Source organism: Desmodus rotundus, chromosome 8 (genome assembly GCF_022682495.2).
Source record: "Desmodus rotundus isolate HL8 chromosome 8, HLdesRot8A.1, whole genome shotgun sequence".
NCBI classification, from domain to species: Eukaryota; Metazoa; Chordata; class Mammalia; order Chiroptera; family Phyllostomidae; genus Desmodus; species Desmodus rotundus.
In genome coordinates this window covers 2919641-2939116 of record NC_071394.1, presented here as the reverse complement: position 1 = coordinate 2939116, position 19476 = coordinate 2919641, and the positions used below count along the sequence as shown (strand labels likewise).

The following is a 19476-nucleotide window of genomic DNA, read 5'->3' as shown; positions in this document are numbered from 1 at the left end:
GTGGCCGTCCCCCTCTGCGCTGCCCAGAAACAGTGCTTAAACTTCGTTACATTCGACTGTCTCCGGATGGCGACCTCGCTGTGTCCTGGCCACCCAGCCACCCCCGCACCTGGCACCATGTCTGCTGAGGGCAAACGCATCAGCACCTGCCTGGGAAGGGACCCGCGTTCTCAGCCCCGACTCTGCTCTGTCCCGGCTCACTGTGTCCCACCGCTCACACTGCAGAATGGGCCGCTCTGAAGGGCAGCTGGCCCAGCGACACCTGACCATTCTGCCTTCCTCCCTGACCTCCCTGACCTCCGTGGCCTCCCTGGCCACTGAGACTGGCCCAAGCACCCCACCCACGTCTCCCTGGCCACAACCCGCCCTGCCACACAGGGATCTCGGTTAATTCAGCACTCAGAGGCCAAGTTGTCAGGCAGGCCTCCTGGCATGCGCCCCTCCCAGAACAAGGGCAGGTTCCCGACTCGGGGTAATAAGAGGCGAAGACCATCAGGGATGACACCTTAGGAGGAATGGTTGTTAGCGTGGGAAACCGGTCTGCAGGTGGTCTGCGTAGGCATGGCCTTGTTTCATGTACCTTTTCGGGCGCTTTACCCACGTTCTCTCCCTCCCCTAACGGGCCTTGTTGGAGATGAGAAGGGAATGGCCACGCGCAGCCGAGGAGGAGGACAGCAGATTTATTGAGTGCCTGCTGGTGCTGGCGCATCGCAGATGCACGTGTACTCAATGCCGTCTGCTGCAGGGCAGGACCTGAGGCACTCGTCCCCCAGCGCTGGCCAGGGCCCGGCCGGCCGCTGCCCACCCTCCAGAGAGCCCGGGAGTGGCCGCGGGACCCCTTCCTTGACGATGAAAGCGGGTGGAGTCCTCAGTAAAGTGTTCACACGGGTCCTACCACAGCTTAGAAGCCAAGTCCACGTGCGGGGCCTGCCCCTCCACTCCAGCCTCCCCGTCGCTGGTCCAGACACAGGATCCCACGGGCCACTGCCAACCCAGGGGACATCATTTCAGTTCGGCAGACACCGGGGAGGCGGGTCTGCAGCCCTGGGACCGACTCCACGCTCTCGGCATCTCCCGGTGGGAGGAGAGAACACGCATCCTCTCTGCAGACTCCTTCCCCTGCTTCACCGTCTCTCCTGGGGAGGGCGTCCCTCCCGGGTGGCGTCTGGGCGCGACCAAAAGCAGAAGCACGCTGACGCACTCTTTTCGGGTTCCCTTCGGAGGAAAGAGGTAAAGTCGGCCAGTGTCTGGGCTTCATAGCACCAAGTTTCCTTCGAGTGGGCCGCGCGGTCCTCGCGGCCGTCGGGAGAGCTGAGAAGCAAGCCTCTGCCCCCCAGGGCACGCTCCCCAACTTCAGAGGCGAGGGCAAAACTCACAAAGCATTAACAGGTGAAATAATAATAATTAATAATATTATTAATGATAATCTGACTGACCGCCAGCACCTGTTGGTCTTAATAATGTTGAGGTCTCTCAAGAAAATATAACAAAAAACAATACAAGAAAAAAAAAAAAACAAGAAAGAAAACAGGTGGCTAACACGTGTCAAGACCTCTGACCTCCTCAGGCTCTGAGTTCAAGTTTCAGAAATCCACCACAGTCTCCTGGCATTCCAGAATCTTCTAGGGGCCCTTCACATTCCCCGGGCGGGTGGCAAGGCTGGCGATGTAGGCACACTGCGAGGGGTCACACTGGCCCGGGGGGCCAGGTGGGCCTGGGGGGCCGGGGTGTCCAGCGGGTCCAGTCTCCCCTTGAGGGCCGGGCCCCCCGGGGAGCCCGTCTTTAGCGTAGCCGGGCTGCCCGGGCTGACCTGGCCAAGGAGCAAAACAGAAAGAGCGTCAGGTTTCTTCCCCCCGGGGCAACTGAGCCCAAGGCTCACTGCTCCCACCCAGGATGAACCCAGCACATGAAACGCCCACGGGGGACAGCCCGCGGCCTGGACACTGTGCCCTGAGGGGTCGGAATGGCCCACGTGGACACCGGGTAGCAGGAGCCCCATGACCTACAGGACAAGGGGTGGCCTTAACTGTCGGGACAAGGACAGCAATCGGGCACTGCTGGAGAGGAGCGAACATGGGTGGACGGCGGCCAGGTGCAGAGCATGTGCTCCAAGTGAGGCGGGCAGGAGACTGGCCCTTGGCGTCCTCACTTGCCTCTCAGACAGGCCCCTGCACTGGGGGGCGGGACACCAGGTCCTCGGCCTTAACCATCGGCCCCAATTCATATGTCCTTAGAGATGCCGGGCGACGTGCCATTACCCAATATCCAACTTGTCCCAAATAGTCCACAAATTCTCAGCTTTATCTGTGTGTTGAACTGCATGCTGGGCCTGCATCGATCTATTCTGCACATCATGGTCAAAGACGATGTGAACAGACCACAAGGAGCTGACAGACAGACCAGATGGACCCTGAAAGCATTACCCACAGACACACTTCCATGCCTCAGTTCGTCAAGCATTGTACTATAACGTACAATCAACCTGGCTCCCTTTTTGCTTTGGCAACTGGGAAGCTCAGTGCTAAGGGCTACAGTTAACCCTGGCAATGAGATTCCTCCTTAAGTCTTGATAATCACGTTAGAAAATCGGAGTCCCCCATAAAAAAATTCAAAGTAGATTTTTACCTTAAAAAGATCTTTAGACATGCCATGAATATTAAAATTCACTAGTGCTTTTGTAGTGGTTATATAAAAAACCTATAAGCTTAATATTCAGAAATGACCTCAGGTTATCACATGAACTAAAATTAAATAAAACCAGACATTTCAGGGACATGGAGTTTGATAGCACTCAGTGCAACTTCTTCCGCCTCCCACTTCTACACCACGTCCCAGGACGTGGGCCGGCTGCCCTTCCCAGCTGTGAGGGAGGCCGGCCGCCTGGTCCAGGCTCTCGGACAGCCAGCCCCTGGCTCCAGGAACAGGCTGGCCCAGGATGAGCCGGGACTGCCAGACCCCTGCCCTTTGGCCAGCACCCCCCAAAATGTGTTCTGAGAAAGAGTAATGGGGTGCTAACAAGAGCAGAGAGAAAGAAAAAGGGCTCCATGTTCACATGACTTTGGGAGACACCGGCTTAAACAAAACGAACATGGTTTTTCAGGCAAGCGTCCTCAGCACGTGTGAAAAGCTAATGCGCACCAGGAATGACTGCCAGGGACACGCGGGTCCCAAGTGTCCAGGCTCACTCGGCCCCAAGTCACTCTCCTCAGGACCATCGCCTAGGATCTGAACTCTCGGGCCGCGCCTCAAGGGCTCACAGGATGCACCACAGTTCCTACTAAGCCTGGAAGCCAGCATAGAAACAAACGTGTTCCCGTGTCCTTGTAGTTGAACCTGACCCCCTCTCCCCAGCCTTCCCTGAGGCTGGTGGTGATGCGGGCCGACCCCAGACACCATGCCTACCTGGGATTCCGGGGGGGCCCATCTCGCCTCGGAGGCCAACACCTGGCGCACCTGGGTCACCTTTGGCTCCTCGCTCACCTGTGAGAAAAACCCATGATAAGGGCAGAGACAGGGCCCCCTGCCACCCCATGCAGGAGGTGTGGTGCCCACGCTGAGCTGCACCCTCCACTCAGAACCACTCTCGCTCACACGCACCCACACCTGGGCCCCTGATTCCCATTCACACACTCACATGCAAGCACACACTCACATCCAGAAACACACACACGTGCCCTCTGAAATAACCGGATACTCCCTCCCAAACGCATGCTCAAACACACACATTTACACGGAGACTCAAGCATGTAACTGCTGATTACACGCACATCTGCGCATTCACACACACTAGCAACTGTGTACACACGCTCATATACACACACAGACTCACGCAAACACATGTGTGCACCCACACACTCGCCCGCAGACGCACGTGCTCAACACACCCACTCATGTGGGTCTCCACTCTGTTCCCAGAGCAAGGACTGCACCTCCAAGAAGGAGCCGGGCAGCAGGCACACTGATCACCCTACGTCAGACGGCACACACAGGACATCGCTCTGCTCTCGAGAGGCGTGAAACCTCATCAGACAGATGGATCAGCGCAAAGACATGCTAACACGGGGCAGCACGGGGTAAGTGCCATCGCAGGGGTCAAATCCGACAGGGGTGCGGAGGGGAGAGGGCCCGTCCCCCTGAGGGGGTGCCTGAGATTACCCTGGGTTAATACTGTGCAGATCCGATTGACCTGCCCCCCCAGAGGCTGTTTGAGATTACGTTACTGCTGTACTGATCTGATCCACCTGGCTCGATTTCTTTCTCCGTCACTCGCCTTTCCATGTTGACTGCCTAACATCTCCTGCTGACAGTGTGCTTTCCTTTGTGATCCCGAGCGGACTTCTGCTGGTTCGTGGAGACGTGAGAGGGTTCTTTACTGTTGTTTCCCACTGCATTCGGCCCGCCGTCTGCCGCAGCCTGATGCTTTCTATGCCCACGCTTCCTTACTAACATCTACTTCATGCATTTTGTATTGTGAGTCACAGGAGGGGGGATTTGGACACAAACGGAAGAGAAAGCCTCTTCGGGAGGAGACACATTGCAGGGAATGAGTGAGTGAGTGAGTGAGTGAATGAATGAATGAGGAAATGGGCCGTGGAGAAGGGAAGATGCTCGGGCACCCGCTGCCCCAGCACCAGGTCACGCAGTGGCAGCTTATACACACCACGCAGGTCATCCCCACTCCATTTTCCCGCCCCAGAGAGGAGGAGCGAGGGATCAGGTTGGCCCCAGGTCCTTCCTGCAGCTCCCTGGACCGTTTGTCTGCTGGCAGAGGGAGCGCCACTCGCCGCTGGCCTCTGGGCTAACGCCAGAGAGCCCTGCGTGGGAGAGCTGGGCAGCCTGCACTGTTCCCACTGCAGCGCCGAGCCACCTGATCCTGCTGTAAGGCTGGCGTGAGCGCCCGTTTGTCTGGACGTCACGTGTCTTATTCCTCAGAGAGTTCTACACTCGCAGGGCAGGAGGGCATTTGGTGGGACTCCCTGAAACATGAGCAGGGAGATGCACGGAGAACAAGGGAGTAGAAGGAAACCAATTCAATCCTCTGGCGGAAGCATAATTTCACACAACTGTCAAGTCTGAAAACCGCGTATGCACACGGAAAAGGTACTCGGTGCCAGCGTTCTGGCTGTCACCAAGCTGCAGGGAGGACGGAATAAATCCTGCATCCGTGACACCAGGGGCGTCTCCCTGAGGCCCTCCTCAGCCCCCGGGGGGTGACACGCACACTCCCATCATCACTCACCTTTGGGGCCCATGGGTCCAGCTGGTCCTTCCAGACCCCCCAGCCCGGGTCGTCCCGGCTCCCCCATGGGACCCGCCTGGCCTGGAAGCCCATCTTTCCCGGGGGGCCCTGGCAGCCCGGGTCTGCCTTGTGATGCCTTCACGTGTGTCGGGGGCACCTGCGCCAGGAGGTAGGTGAGTCTAGCTGTGGAGTAGGGGAAACAGAGGACACGTCAGGAAGCAGGGGTAAAGGACAGAGGACGGGATGGTGACTCACTGCAGAGCCTGTGGTCTCAGGGCACCGTAACCAGCGCAGCACGGTGTCATGAAACCACTCCGAGGGCCACCGCCTGGCGTGTGAGCATGCCCCTGCTGGCCCGGCCAGGCTGGGGGCCATGACAGCCCCAGGGGCCAGGCTGCAGCCCTGTGGCCTTGGATGAGCCACCTGACCTCCCTCAGCCCTGGCTGCCCCGTCGGTGATATGGAGGCAGGGAGGTCACTCCCACCCCAAGGGTCAGTGGGAGGGGGCTGGGACGGGACAAGGCAAGAGAACCAGGCCCGGCACATAGCGACTCATGTCGAGGCTCTCAGCATCCACATCAGCCGCGGCCGCAGCGGAAATGCCATTGGTCCAGCAGCTGCCAGTCAGGGCAACTGAGGCAGGGGTGGGCTCTCAGCGGCCTGCCGGCATCAGCTGCCGCATCTATACAGGCTGGGCTGGACAGGGGTTGTGAATGGCCATTAGCTGTCGAACATGTAAAGATCACAGAACTTAATGAAAAATTGTGTTCTTTTCTAATCGATTGTCCACTTGTTGGCCACTGCACCCCAGTGTACTGGGAACATGTGATGCTCCGTGTAATGGCCACCAAGAGCCACCTGTTTGCCGTGTGGTCACAGACGATCAGGCCAAGCCCCTCATCTTACAAATGGAGGGAGTGGCCCCCTGCAGTGTGGTGTTAAAACCGAGGTGCAGCCAGAGTCTTCTGACCGTGCAGTGATGCGCTTCCAAGGCAGCGCCTGCCCTCCCCCCACCCCCATCTTCCCACCGCGGGTTGGAGGCAGTGATCCCCGCTCTGGGACCCCGGCGAGCAGCCTAACTTGTCTGAGCCTTGGTGGTCTCATCTTTACGGCCACAGGGATGCTTCCTGGGAGGAAGGATTTGGCCCAGTAGGAGTTCCATCTGAACCAGTTCAAAACAGCTCTTGTCCCCGCTCTTGGGAGGGGGGCATTGTCACTCGTAAATCTGACACCCACAAGGAGGAACTCAGAGATCCCCACACAGGGACCTCAGGACACGCCCCGGCCAGCGGCATCCAGCACCCCAGCCCTGGGTCCCCTTCCTTGCATCGGCCCGCCCCAGCGCCCTGCCTCCTCTGCCAGGCAAAGGTCTTCCGCTGCCCTGTGTACGGACATGGGTCATGCTCACCTGGACACTCCGAACGGGCAAGGACAAGGGGCTTCTTGTTCAACAGCAAGTCCCCACACCCAGCTCAGAGTCTGGCACATAGCAGGTGCACAGTAATCGTCTAAGACCCGCGTGACCACGTGAATACACGTGCTCGCCCTCTCGTCCATCCGGGTCTGGGAACAGACCCTCCCCTTCCCTGCCAGGGGCATTCCGTGACCTCTTGCTCCTAACAACTTCCACCGCAGTACACCGTGGAGCCGGGCCTGCACGCTAACCCCCCCAGACATGCCCAGCTCATGGCCTCAGGTGAGCGACCGCGTCCCTCTGCTCCTAACAATGGTCCGTGCTCCACAGGATCACTGGGAGGCTTCTGGAGGCACCAGGTGTGTGAGTGTTGACCCTACAGGCAGCAGGCCCTGCAGGCCGGCGTAATTACTGTTACCTTCCTACTGCTCTCCTTCTGGAGTGTCTGCTTCATACCTAGCTCATGCCCGACTGGGATTGACAATCCACCCAGCATCCCTGCTCCCTCAGGGGTCTTCACATATGCGGGGGCCTGGGGCCTCATTCCCTTCTTCAGCACACATGGTGCCTCCTCCAGGAAGCCCTCCCTGATCTGTTCCCACCCTCTGAGCTCTCTTAGGTACTTTCACCCAGCCTTTTTCCATGCTGTCTGTGCCAAACACAATCACAGAACTTCTCCTGTTGTACTGAAACCGTCTTGGCTGGTTCCCAGCCCACCGCTTCCCCTGGGCTGGGAGTTCTGTAAGGCCCATCGCAGGCCTGGCAGCATTGCTTTGATTACAGAAATAATGGAGTGTGCAGAAAATGAATGGTCACGGCAAGCTGGTTCTGTAGCCGGTGAGCTCCCCAGAAGAGAGGTAATCAAGCCGAGGTCATTCCAGCCTCACTAAAGGGAGCTCTGGGCAGGGGTCTGCATCAGGGAAAGCTGGCCAAAGACCACAGGCTGTCCCCAACCCTGATTTCTACGTGAGCCGCTCTGAGGGACCTTGTCCAAACCAGGCTGCAGGAGCACAGAAGGCAGAATAAAAGGACTGCTTCCCGGGCCCTAGAGCATCCCGGTCCTTGTCTGCCCGGCTGTGACCAAGGCCAGACACTCACCTTCCAGCTGTTTCCCGAGCTCCTCCTGGATGAGCCGCCGCAGCGTGTCCAGGGAGGCAGACTCGCCCTGGGAGGAAGGGGGTGGGGTTATTAATGTCCCAGGAACTCCCTCTGCTACCAAGAGCCCTGGTGTTCACGAAACCAAGAGGGCTTCCTCGTCACGCATGCAGCACCATCCCATTCTCTATTCGGCCTGGACTCCGTACTCGCCGGGGCCCCTGCAGCCTGTCCCTCCTGCGCCTTCCTGCATGGGCCACTCCCCAGCCCCGGAGGTCTGGCCCCGAGTCTCCCCAGGCAAAAGGCCTGGCAATCTCCAGGACCAGCTCACAGCCCGCCGCCACCTGCATGAATTCGTGTCAAGCCTCTCTGACCAGCAGACCACTTGGCCTCCCTGGCGCTCAGGGTCTGTTGTCCCTGCCCTGGTCTCTGTGGCCCACACAGGTGTCCCCTGCAGCCCTGGAGCTTGGCTCACAGAAGCTGAGTGTGTGAGCCAGAGAAGGGCAGTGGGGCCTCGAGGCCCAGGCAGTGACATGTGACTCTCCCAAGACTCTACGCGAACGGTCCCCATGCCCACCGGGCAGGCTTCTCCTTTGTCATCTGAGTCCCTTGGGACAGCGTCCCCCACTCCAGGGTGCAGGCCTTACTGAGCCCATCCCCGCAGCCTCAGCACCTGGCACGGGCTCGGCGAGAGGTGGGTCCTGTTCCCTTATTCCTTCTTTCTCCTCTGGCCAGTAATCTCTCACGAAAGTCCCAGAATGCCCTTCGCTCCCTATGGCAGCAGAACTAGGGGAACTTGGCGGGGACCGAGGGGGGCTTCAGGAGCCTTTGAGTCCTCCAACCCGCCCCCCGGCCCACACGCACACTTGGCTGAGACACGGGTTCTGGCTGCCTGGCCTCACTCCGGGTGCCTACAACTCAGGCTGACCACAGCCACCGGGCAGTGACAAAAGCAGAGCTGGCAGAGACCCTGGGGGTCACCGGAGCCTGTGCAGCACGGAGCACGAGGGGCCCCGGGACCCACGTGGGCGTCTGAGAGGGGAAGAGGAAGGCCGGTGAGCCAGGCAGCCAGCGCCCACCGACAGCGCTCCGGGCAGCTCTGCTTTTGCCTCTCCGTGGCGGTGTGTGCCTCCGTGCCGAGGGCGTGTAACGTGGGCGACCTGCCACTAGAGTAAAAAACGGTCAAAGGACAAGGAAACTGCCCTGCACATGCCTTTCCTTTTACCTCGGGAACAGTGAGACCCCCGGCAGACAGAGGAGGCTCTGCCGGCACGGAGAGATGGAGGGCGAGTCTCCGAGGTGACGCTTGGGCCATCGAGTGGCTGCGTCTCCTCGTCCCCTCTGCACAGGGCCCTGGGGCTGAAGAGCACTGCAGCCTGAGGAGTGGAGTCTGGGGGGTCTCACCCTGAGACAGAGCGGGAACGGGGGGCTAGACTACGCTAAGCACCGTGTCTCACTCAACCGTCATGACAAACCTGTCGGGGGAGGGTCTCCCTGTCCCAGCAGTCAGACTGGATAGGCGGGCTGGGGCGGGGCAACCTGCCCCAGGTCACACAGGTTACTGGAACCTGGAACCCATAGGAGGCCACACCCCTCCATGGCCTCCCTTAGGCCCTGAGGAACCCGGAGTGGACGCAGCCCCTGCATCCTTACCCTCAGTCCTGGAAATCCTGGCTGGCCCGGAGGCCCCGGGGGCCCAGCTGGCCCGCTATCCCCAGGTGGGCCTTGGGGGCCCATCAGGCCTGTGTAGCCTTTGTGGCCTGGGATTCCAGGGTCCCCAGGCTGGCCATTCCCACCAGGAGCTCCTTTGTCACCTTTGATCCCAGGGTCTCCCTAGAGGCGGAAAGAAGGGTGTCAGTGGGCAGAGGACTGGGGGATACCATGTGCAGACGGGCTGGTCAGCTGCAGGGGACCCCCAACCCTCCGCTTCCCGGAGCACTGGAGCGGTGACCTCAGTCCTGGCACGGAGGCCACGGTCACCCAGGTAGCCTGCAAGGGACAAGACAAGTACTCAGACCCAGTCCAGGGCTCCCTCCATCTGCACGCTGAGAGAGGCGCAAGGCTGAATCTGAGTGCCCAGCTGCTGGCCCACTTCTGGCCCGGGCTCTCCTCCATCAACTGGGGACAGTGGCACCCTGGACAGGTAACTTCCTGCTTCTGCCTCTCAGCTCTAGTGGGACCACAGAGTATGACAGTGCCTGGGACCCTTTGCTCCCCATTGTGGACCCAGAGTTTGTAGTCCTGGATCACAGATTTGGAAACCGTGGCAACCAGGGGACTCTCCCGTCCTCTGCCCTGTGGGGCTGACCAGCAACTCAGTTGTCTGGTGGCGGGTCTGAGAATACGGGGGTCATGTGATCAGCCTCAGGGTCAGCAGGGTGCCATGGCTGGGTGCTGGCAGAGAGAGGGAGAAGTGGGGGGAAGAAGAGAAGGAGACGGTCACTGGGAAGGGGGCTGGCAATGGGCATGCCCCCGAGGCCTGGAGAAGGAAGGTGGAGCAGTTAGCTAGGAGATATCGTCACTGGGTGTGGGCCCAGGAGGAAGAGAAGAGACAAACCAGTGGGTGAGTGAGGCCTGCCCCGGGTTGGGGGGTGGGAGCCAGACAGGAGGAGCCGGGAATGCACCACACACAAAGCCAGGAGGTCCGCCTGCGCTGACTGGGCGCAACGGCCCTAGGGCGGGGCACCTTTGCATTGCATTTGCTTTTTTTCTTAATTCGCATTGTTTAACTATGTGTCTGTATGAGTTTTTCCAACAATAAGAAAAAGGGCCGTGAGCCCTGGCTGATGTAGATCAGTGGACTGAGCCCTGGCCTGTGAACCAGAGGGTCACCAGTTCGATTCCCGGTCCGGGCACTTGCCTGGACTGTGTGGGCCAGGCCCCCAGTGGTGGGTGCAAGAGAGGCAGCCACACACTGATGTTTCTCTCCCTTTCTTTCTCCCTCCCCTGTCTAAAATTACATAAATAAAAAATCTTTAAAAAAGAGAAAAAGAGCAGTGAATTTAAACCCAAATTTAGCCAGATCTGAAGAGGTCACTTAAATGTCTTGGTTGTGGTCATGTCACAGAGAGGGTGTCATCTGTCGGGGACCCTAAGTTCGGGGCTCTGTCACCCGGGCGCCCAGGCCATCCCGGCTCTGCGGTTCGGCAAATCCTGTCTCAATGCCACTTTGGGGCCAAGGACTTGTCCCATATTTCTCGTGTCCCTGGGAGTGTCGGGCCGGGAACCTGGCCTTCCCTGGCGGTGGGCCACGTACCCACTTAGTGCAGGAGGCCCGTCTCAGCTTATTGATTAGGCATCAGAGAAGGTTCACACTTGCAGTCTGGACTCCCTGGCTCCCAGCCAAAACCCGAAACCCAAGCCACCCCCCACCAAGGACTCATAGGGGCAACTGTGTGACACAGGCCTAGGGGTGGGGGAACCCTCAACCCCTCTCAGCCTCCACCCACAGGAACCCACAACCACAGGACAGGGGGAGGATGGGGACAGAGGTCCAGGGCGTGCCAGAATCGCTGACACGCTAGGTCTCCTTCCCCCGATGCCTCTGGCCTCAGCAGACCGCAGCTCCTCAACCATCCCTGGCCCCCCCACCCCCACCATGCAGAAGAAACACCGAGAGAAATCTCTGCAGGACCAGGGGGAACATGGGGGGTGGTGAGGATGGGGGGTGTGGCGGTGACGTCCCTGTGGCACAAGAGTGTGACGGGCAATGGCCAGCCAGCCAAAAGGAGGCCTGTGGGCGCAGAAGGTGTTTAATTCCCCTAAAGGAGGGACAGCTGTCACAAGCGGGAGACTGCTCCCCGCTCCCCTCTGGCGTCGCTGCAGAAATAAATGATTTCCCTCTGTTGTTTTTCGGAGGAATGACATGTAAAGAAAGGCTTTCTGAGCGTAACGCCAAAGCGATTCATTACAGAAAAATCTGTTCCCTTGTCACCTCCAGTGACAACCCGGCTCCGGGCAAACTGGCACTGTGGGGGCCGGGCCTGGCGCACACAGGCGCCGGGCCACGGAGGGGCCGTCAGAGTCTCAGGTCGCCTGCCTCTGCTGCAGTGACGTCACTTCTCCAAATAAGAGCCGGTACAGGGGGAGAGGGGAGAACCAGAAGGACACCGGCAAGGACAATACCAGTGCCAGGACCCGCCCTCCCACAGCTTGAGGTTTCCAGAGGCCATGGGTGGGGGGAGGGGGGAGTCGGCTCTCCAGGCTGGGCTGTGCATGAAGATCTCGGACAAAGTCCCTCACCACCCTGAAAAGGTCCCACGCACATGACTGTGCTCCCACTCACCCTTTCTCCTTTGGGTCCTGCTTCTCCAGGCTTCCCGGGGGCACCCTGCAAAAAAACGCAAGGCTGGGCGGTCACTTCCCGGGGCTGTCCCATCTGCGCGGGCACCTTCTCCTCTTAGTCCTACCTGCTCTGAGTTCTGAGGGCCAGGGGCTCCCATTTGTCCGGACACTGCAGGCCGGGGTTCACCTCCTCTGTTCTCCCGCCCTCCCAGACCACGGCCCCAGCCCCCACTCAGCCCCCTGCCGAATCCTCCTGCCCCCTTTCCAGGGTAAGTCCCTCTCCTTAGCACACTGGGGACCCTGCATGAGTTGGTCCTCACTAGCTGTCCCTGCCCTGCTGCTCTGGGTGATCCTCTCCCTTCCCACCGCAGTGGGTGGCATCTGTGACACCCGATGCAGGGGCCACGGGGTCCTCTGCCTGTAGCACGCTCCCCACCTGTTATGGATGCGGTTCACACGTGATGGTATGAGGAAGGGGGCCTTTGGGGGTGACTAGGGGTAGATGAGCTCATGAGGGTGGGTTCCCCATAATGGGATTAGGGAGAGTGGGCCTGGAGATTCAGGGGCCAGCTCGTGTAATCAGGGGCGGGGGTGCGGAAACCAAGCTGCCACCCTCTTCCCAGTCCCCAGGACTCTGAGAAATAAATGTCAGTTGCCTCAGTCACCAAGTCGCTCTGCAATTCTAGAGCAACCAAGCAAGGACACTGTCCCTGTATCTGGGAGGTGGGAACAAGGTACACAGCGTGACGGGGCAGCAGGAGGCAGGGGCTCCCCCAGGGAGGGGAGTGGGGTTGGGGGAGAGCTGGGTGCCTGCTCTGAATCTGCACTTCAGCAGAAGGGCACAGGGAGCCCGAGAAGGTACCGCAGAGGGCAGCCGAGGGCAGCTGTGGGCTGAGGGGGCTGGTGGTGAGCAGGAGGGAGCGGGGGGTGGGTCAGTGAGTGAGCGGAAAGCAAGGCTGGGGAGGGGCACACACCCGTCACACAGGGGGCCCTTTGGCCTGGCTTCCAGGAAGTCACCGCACCCTCACCCAGTTAAGACAGTGACCCAAGCGTGCAGAGTGACACAGTCTTCCTCACGCGAAGGCGTGCGCAGGCTTTGGAATGGCCAGGCCGGTTCCCACGGAACTCACAAACACGGCCCCGGGGAGCTTTCCTTAGCACTCATTCGTCCTTTTACTGACACAGACACAGCATACACAGCATAGCGGGGTGTCTGCTTTGCTTGGGGTGGCCAAGGAGAGTCAGCAAAGGAGCCGGGCAAAGGCTTTCAAAAATAAGGGCCCAGCGTACAGACACCATTGGGAAAGAACTGGCATGTTTCTGAGCTAAAAGGCTGGAGGGACTGGAGCTCCGACCTCAAGGTGGAGCAGGCAGGGCCAGAGCATCCTGGGCTCTGTAGACAGAGCCCCAGGCAACCCTGGCTGGTGGGGCTCAGTGGACTGAGCGCCAGACTGCAAACCAAAGGGTCGTCCATTCGATCCCCAATTAGGGCACAGGCCTGGGTTGTGGGCCAGGTCCCCAGTAGGGGGCACAGGAGAGCCAACCACATCTCTCCCTCTCTTTCTCCTTCCCTTCCCTTCTCTCTAAAAACAAATAAATAAAAAGAGTGCCCCTGGGGACTGAGTTCAGCTGCGAACTGGAAGTGATGTGATCTCACATACGTCCTAGAACCCAGGAACCCATCTGACCACTGGGTGGAGGGGGACAGTAGAGGGTAGGGCTGGACGCAAGGAAACCAGTGTGGAAGTGCCTGCAATTGTCCCGGTGAGAGAGGGTGACCGACCGGAAGAGGGCCCCAGGGGTAGAGACCAGCGAGCAGGACGGAGCAGAGCTGGGCTGTGGAGGAGGAAATGACCCGTCGCTGGAATGGACCCAGAGAGACAGGTGAGTGAGAGGCGCATCAAGGCGGCACCCTGGCCTGGCTGTAGAATCTGAAGGCCCCTTGGAAATTTAAAACATGGACCTTGTTCAGAAAGCATTTAAGCAAGTGGGAGCTCGGCTAAGCCAGGGCCCCATGGGAATCCACTGCCACTCCCCCACCCACCGCCACACAGCCTGCCCCGCATCTCCCACAGGACAGGGCCCCCCAGGGAGAAGATACTCGCCTCCTTGCCTGGGGCTCCCTTCTCTCCGGCCTCTCCCTGCGGAAGAGAACACGGCATCGGTTAGCTCGGCAGCATCAGCGCATCGCAAGTGACGGGGCGTCTTCAAACCACACTCCACTCGAGTCACATCCCAGCAAAGACGACAACGGATGGCCCGGCCCACCGAGGACACCCCAAGCAGGGCTCTCTGGTCGGTCCGTGAGGCACAGACAAAGGAGAACTTCCAGGTGGGGCAGGGCCGCTGGGTCTGGGCTGTTGTCCCTTCACAGGGCCTCCGGGGTGGCCGCCACGGAAACCTTCCGGCTGTGTCAGGGAGGAGACCCCTCTGAGGAGGACTCAGCGAGTGAACCAAGACTCCAACAAGACTCTGGGCTCTGGAGTCAGCCTCCCCAAGTTCAAGTCTCGTCTCCTCTATTTACTGGATCTATGACTTGGACAACCTCCTTATAATGTCCTTAAGCCATCTGTGTGGAGTTTCCTCATCTGCGAAACGGGAATAGTAGCCGTACCTGCCTCATAGGGATACCATGCGGTTTAACTGTGTTAATACTTGTAATGCACTCAGAACTGACCACGGCGGTGGAAGGACACGTCCTGAACGTGAACCTCACCCCAGAGCCAGGTATCTTGGCCCCATCAGGGTGCTCTGCTCACCGGAGGCCCACGGGGACCCAGGAAGCCAGGGAGTCCTGGGCTGCCATTTTCTCCTTTGTTTCCCTTCAGTCCCTGCAGAGGAAAAACTAAATTAATCCTTCAAAGTCAGGGACAATTCAAACAGACTTAGAAAGCTCGTGACCCCTCTGCTCTCTGGAGGCTTGAGACAGTAACAAGATAGAGGACAAGATGCTTTCCTGGGATGGAGGGGAAGGGGTCAGGGAGAGCCATGGGGCACAGGGGGTCCCCACAGTACTGTCACTGGCTGGGGACCAAGATGGGCAGTATCTCTGTAAACAGTCAATGGCCTTTCCATTCAAAGGAACAGAAATAAAATAGGACAAAATACAGGGCCCAGCGCAAATAACGTCCCTTTTTTATTACAAAATCTTTCATGACGAAATCATAAGCACGTAATTCTGTAACATAACAACATCACACTCAAGCACACCATGTGACATCTTAGGTGAAATGTTCAAATTAAACTATAAATTATCACACCCATGTTATTACCCTACCAACCACACGCAAGCAGGCGTTGCTTCTGCTGGACCCTGTATTTAGCAAAACGCCCTGATGGTGTATGGCCCCAGACGCCCTCCCATGAGGTTTATGCGTCTTCCCAACAGGACACCAAGGCGCTTACCCTGGAAGCATTACTTCTTGGGAAAAGCTTTTGGGAATCTTTCAGTTCCAACCTTTCTGGGAAGCCACCGCGTGTGAGTCAGCTCTGCTGGGGCCAGCTGCCATGGGCGTGAGCCCAGCCTCTCGACCCAACCCCCTCCCACCTGCTCTGCTGCACCAGCAGCGACAACTCCACACCATGGCCCCAGAGGGAGGCCACTGCATTCGCCAAGGAGCTGGACCCCTTGAGGGCAGCTGTGCCTGGGCCCACAGGAAGACGGGGCCCTATGCGGGGGGCCAGAAGCCCGGTTTGCCCGGGAACGATGGATTCCCGGGATGCAGGATTTTCAGTGCTAAAGCCGGGAAGCTTCCTGGCAAACCAGGATAGACTGGTCACCCCAATTTCTAGAGGGACAACAGGTAGCTGGCCTCCCTGGTCTGCATGTCGCCCAGTGAAATTGCTGTGTGACTCACTGTACCCTGAGGGTAGTCTTCTGAACAGGGCTGCCCGAGTGAGCAAATAAAAGCACAGGAGGCTGGGCTGGGCGGAGACTCGCAGATAGGCTCTGAGTTCACCACACCCAGAACTCACCAAAGACAGGTCTTTCCTAGCTCGTTTCCCCTCTACCAGACCTGAGCCCCAAATCCCAAATCCCCTATCCAGTGTCCGGGTGTCACTGACTACACAGTCCACCCTCCTTCTCCCACATATCCATCCTTCCTTCTTGCCCTCCCTTCCCCCACTCCTAACCAGCAGGAGGACCCTTCAGCCAAATCTGTGTGACAGCCATTCCCACACAGCATGCTGACCCTGCTGTCTGAGACGGCCGGCTCCCGACCCCGCCTTCTCATCTTCTACAGACATCCGATGCCTGCGGGGCAACCTTATGACTCGTTTTTGAAAAGCCTTTAATAGTTTTGTCCCTTTGGGTCATCGGGTTGTAGCCCACAGAGAGCCAACCACACGAGTGCGTTTATTTTCAACTTCAAAAGAAGTCCTTCCTGTCTCCTCCCGCCTCCACAGCCCATGTCTACCAACGAAACCCCTTTTTTCCCATCGCTGCTTCTGGGGACAGAGACCGGAGCGTCTGTGATGTGAGCCCCATGCCCTGACCTGTCCCGTAGTGGGGCGCATACTCACGGGGTTTCCTGGGGGGCCGGGTTCCCCGGCAGATCCGGGTGGTCCACTCTTACCCTGGCAGAAGAGACAGAAGAGGTAACTCTGCAGGGCCCCTCTACCCGGATGTCGGGGCGCAGGACGATGCGCAGAGGCTGCGGGATAGGGGCGGGAGACTGACTTCACACCAGAGCTGTAACCAGGCCCCCCAGGGCTCTCAGCCAGCCACTTAGTTACCCACAGGAGCTTGGGAAAGGACCTCCGAGCAGGGAATTCATATTGTTATCGTGAATCAACCGAGTCAGTCCACGCACATTTAAAAGCCTCCCTCGGCGGCGGGCGCCCCGGCAGCACACGCAGACAGGCCTCACCACATCACCCGCTCCTCCTTCAACTCAGATGCCGCCTCAAGGAGCAGAGCAACCTGCTGACACAGAGTGCTCCTGCCCCAGCCGTGCCGCCCCGGCCACTTGGGGAGCACGTCTGCACGCTGGTCTCGGGGCACCCCGCCCCAAGGGCGCCCTGCGTCCCCAGGAAGCAGACGCAGATACTGAGACATGGGGGTGGGGGCGCTGCGGCCTGTCCAGGGTCCTGCAAGCGCCCAACACAAGGCCCGTTCACTCCAGACTCCAGGACCGGCCCTTACACTCCTGGATGCGCTGCCTGGGGGGTGTTCTGTGCACCTTTGTGATTTTGATACAGGTGTTCAGCCAGTAAGGTTTCGGGGGGCACAGAAATCAGTCCAACAAGGCTCTTGGCTCCCCCCCACCCCTTGAGGATCAGACAAATTCCTATTAAGCCTGGAAGCTCAGCCTGGCCATACGGGGTGGGTCATGTCCTCTGCTCACCACTTCCCTACCCCCCTGGACTCTGCCCACCGGGTGAGTGGCCATGTCTGCCTGGCCCTTGTCCCTGATGCCACCGGGAGTAGCCCACAGGCATGGCGAGGGCTTCGGCATTCCCTGTGCCCGGCATGGAGCACAGAGCCAGACCCGCAGGGGACACTCTGCCAGGAGAGTGGCCGGGAACTCACGGAGCCCACTCTGCATGGGTCCTTTCACCCAAGGGCGCTGATGCCCTACGGTCTGAGAGGCGTGCGTTCAGATGTGCCAGCTGCCTGGAAACACGTTACAGGGAAAAGGAGGCAACCCTGTCCGAGCCCTTCCCACACGCCAGGCCCCATGTGCGGCGACTTGCTGCTCACAGCAGAGGCAAACACAGAAACTCAACGCCACCACCCGAAAGGGAAGGGGCGCTTCAAACCCAGCGGACACGGCGCCCACCTCGTGCTACCCCGGACCTCAGTGAGGACATGGCCTGTCTGTTAGTGGTCACAACATGGCCTCCACCTGTTCCTCACAAAGGCACGTGTGAGCATGGGGGCTCATTTGCCTCATCTCTCCAGTTCCTGCCAGAATCATGTTGCATAGCTGTCTTTTCCCCTGTGGAACAGATGAGGAAACCGAGGCACGAGGAAGCACAGGGCCAGCCTGCGAGTGGGACCGCCCCCACTCACCCCTTCCAGGGAAAGCTGCCTGTCCCTCCTCCCCGCACCTCCCTCCGCCCACCCACCAACCCATCTGTGTGCCTCTAAAAATACGCGCTTCAGCTCATCCCTGTGCTAATTATACCTCCCCTCCTCCTCCCTCTGGTCCTCTCCGTCTGCGGGGAAGATGAGGGCCAAGACGAGTTAGCTCATGGCCAACACAGCGGCGTGCACCGGAGGGGTGGCTCTGGGCAGCCACCTGTCACCCTTGCCCTGGAGTCCGACTGGGGCTGAGACCTGGCTCCCTCCCGGGCCCCAGGCCACTTCTCAGGTCCCTGGAGCCCAGGTCTCAGGGAGCCCCTCCGGATCTGTGACTGTCAGGACCGGAGGCCACAGCCCCCTCTCAACAGCTCTGAGCTCCAAACTCCTGCCAGGTGATCGTCTGGGAAGGAAATCTCGAAAACACGGGCCCAGGAGGGCGCTAAGTGAAGCTGCAGTGGTGAGTGAGCCAAACTGCCTGAGCCCAGACCTGGGCTCCGCCCCTCAGCAGCTGTGTGGCCTTAGTCAAGGCCCCGACCTCTCTGTCCCTGTGTCTCTCATCTGTGAGCGGGCAGTAATGGCACCTGCCTCCCGGGGTTTGGGCAGGACTTAGGCGTGAATGCTGTGTGTGCCCAGCCAGCCCCCCGCCCCGGGCCCTGCCCCCGTCCATAAACACCTGGCATCTGGCTGTGCAGCGGCCTTCTCCTCAGTCAGGGAAGCCCACGCGAATCACCCCCAGCTGGTGAAAATGAGGTACAATGTAACCCCGGACCCTGGACGCAGAAGCCCGATGCCAGGACAGAAGAGGCGCAGGGGGTGCTACCACGGGCCTGGGGCCATCTTGGAGCCATCACACTCCCTCCCCAAAGGCCACTGGGGGAGCGTCAACGTCACAGAGACACTACATGCGTGTCTCGGTCTGGATGCACATCTGTGTTTGAACTACGAAGAGTCTTGGGCACCCCAAGAACCAGTGTGCGCCCCTTGGGGGCAGCACCCCTGGGAATGCACACCCCAGAGGGCCTAGGCCCCTGCTGAGCAGGTAGGTGGTTCCAGAAAAGAGCCCGGGTGTGTGAGGTGGGAGCCACTAGGGGGCTCAGGCATTGATGCTTTCTGACTGCTGAGTCATACTGACGCTTTTACGACTCGGCGGGCTACCAGGACGAGCCAGCCACACGTCACCACAGTCACAGGCTCTGCCCGAACAGGGTGCAGACAGGTCTTCAAGCAAAACTCACCGGCAGGCCTCTCAGTCCCTGGGGGCCCTGTGGCCCTGGGGGTCCAGCATCGCCCTGGAACAAAGACAGAGCCACATTATCACAGGGTCACTGCATGAGGGTCACGGCAGCTCGGTCGAAAGTGGGCCAAAGTTCACCGGGTCACCCCTTAAAGGGACCACATACTCTGTCCAGCATGTTTC

The 19476-nt window shown here is 59.4% G+C and overlaps 1 protein-coding gene across 1 annotated transcript in view; it reads right to left on the bottom strand.

Annotated features, from left to right (window-relative positions):
* Positions 1-681: 681 nt before the first annotated feature.
* Positions 682-19476, bottom strand: part of COL22A1 (collagen type XXII alpha 1 chain) — a 177119-nt gene continuing 158324 nt past the window's right edge. The window contains exons 54-63 of the mRNA XM_045181756.3: positions 19295-19348; positions 16556-16609; positions 14791-14862; positions 14137-14172; positions 12033-12077; positions 9401-9580; positions 7751-7817; positions 5240-5422; positions 3403-3480; positions 682-1810 (exon numbers count right to left, since the gene is read on the bottom strand). Of these exons, the coding sequence (XP_045037691.2) occupies positions 1623-1810; positions 3403-3480; positions 5240-5422; positions 7751-7817; positions 9401-9580; positions 12033-12077; positions 14137-14172; positions 14791-14862; positions 16556-16609; positions 19295-19348 (957 nt within the window). The 3' untranslated portion in view covers positions 682-1622. The remainder of the gene's footprint in view (positions 1811-3402; positions 3481-5239; positions 5423-7750; positions 7818-9400; positions 9581-12032; positions 12078-14136; positions 14173-14790; positions 14863-16555; positions 16610-19294; positions 19349-19476) is intronic.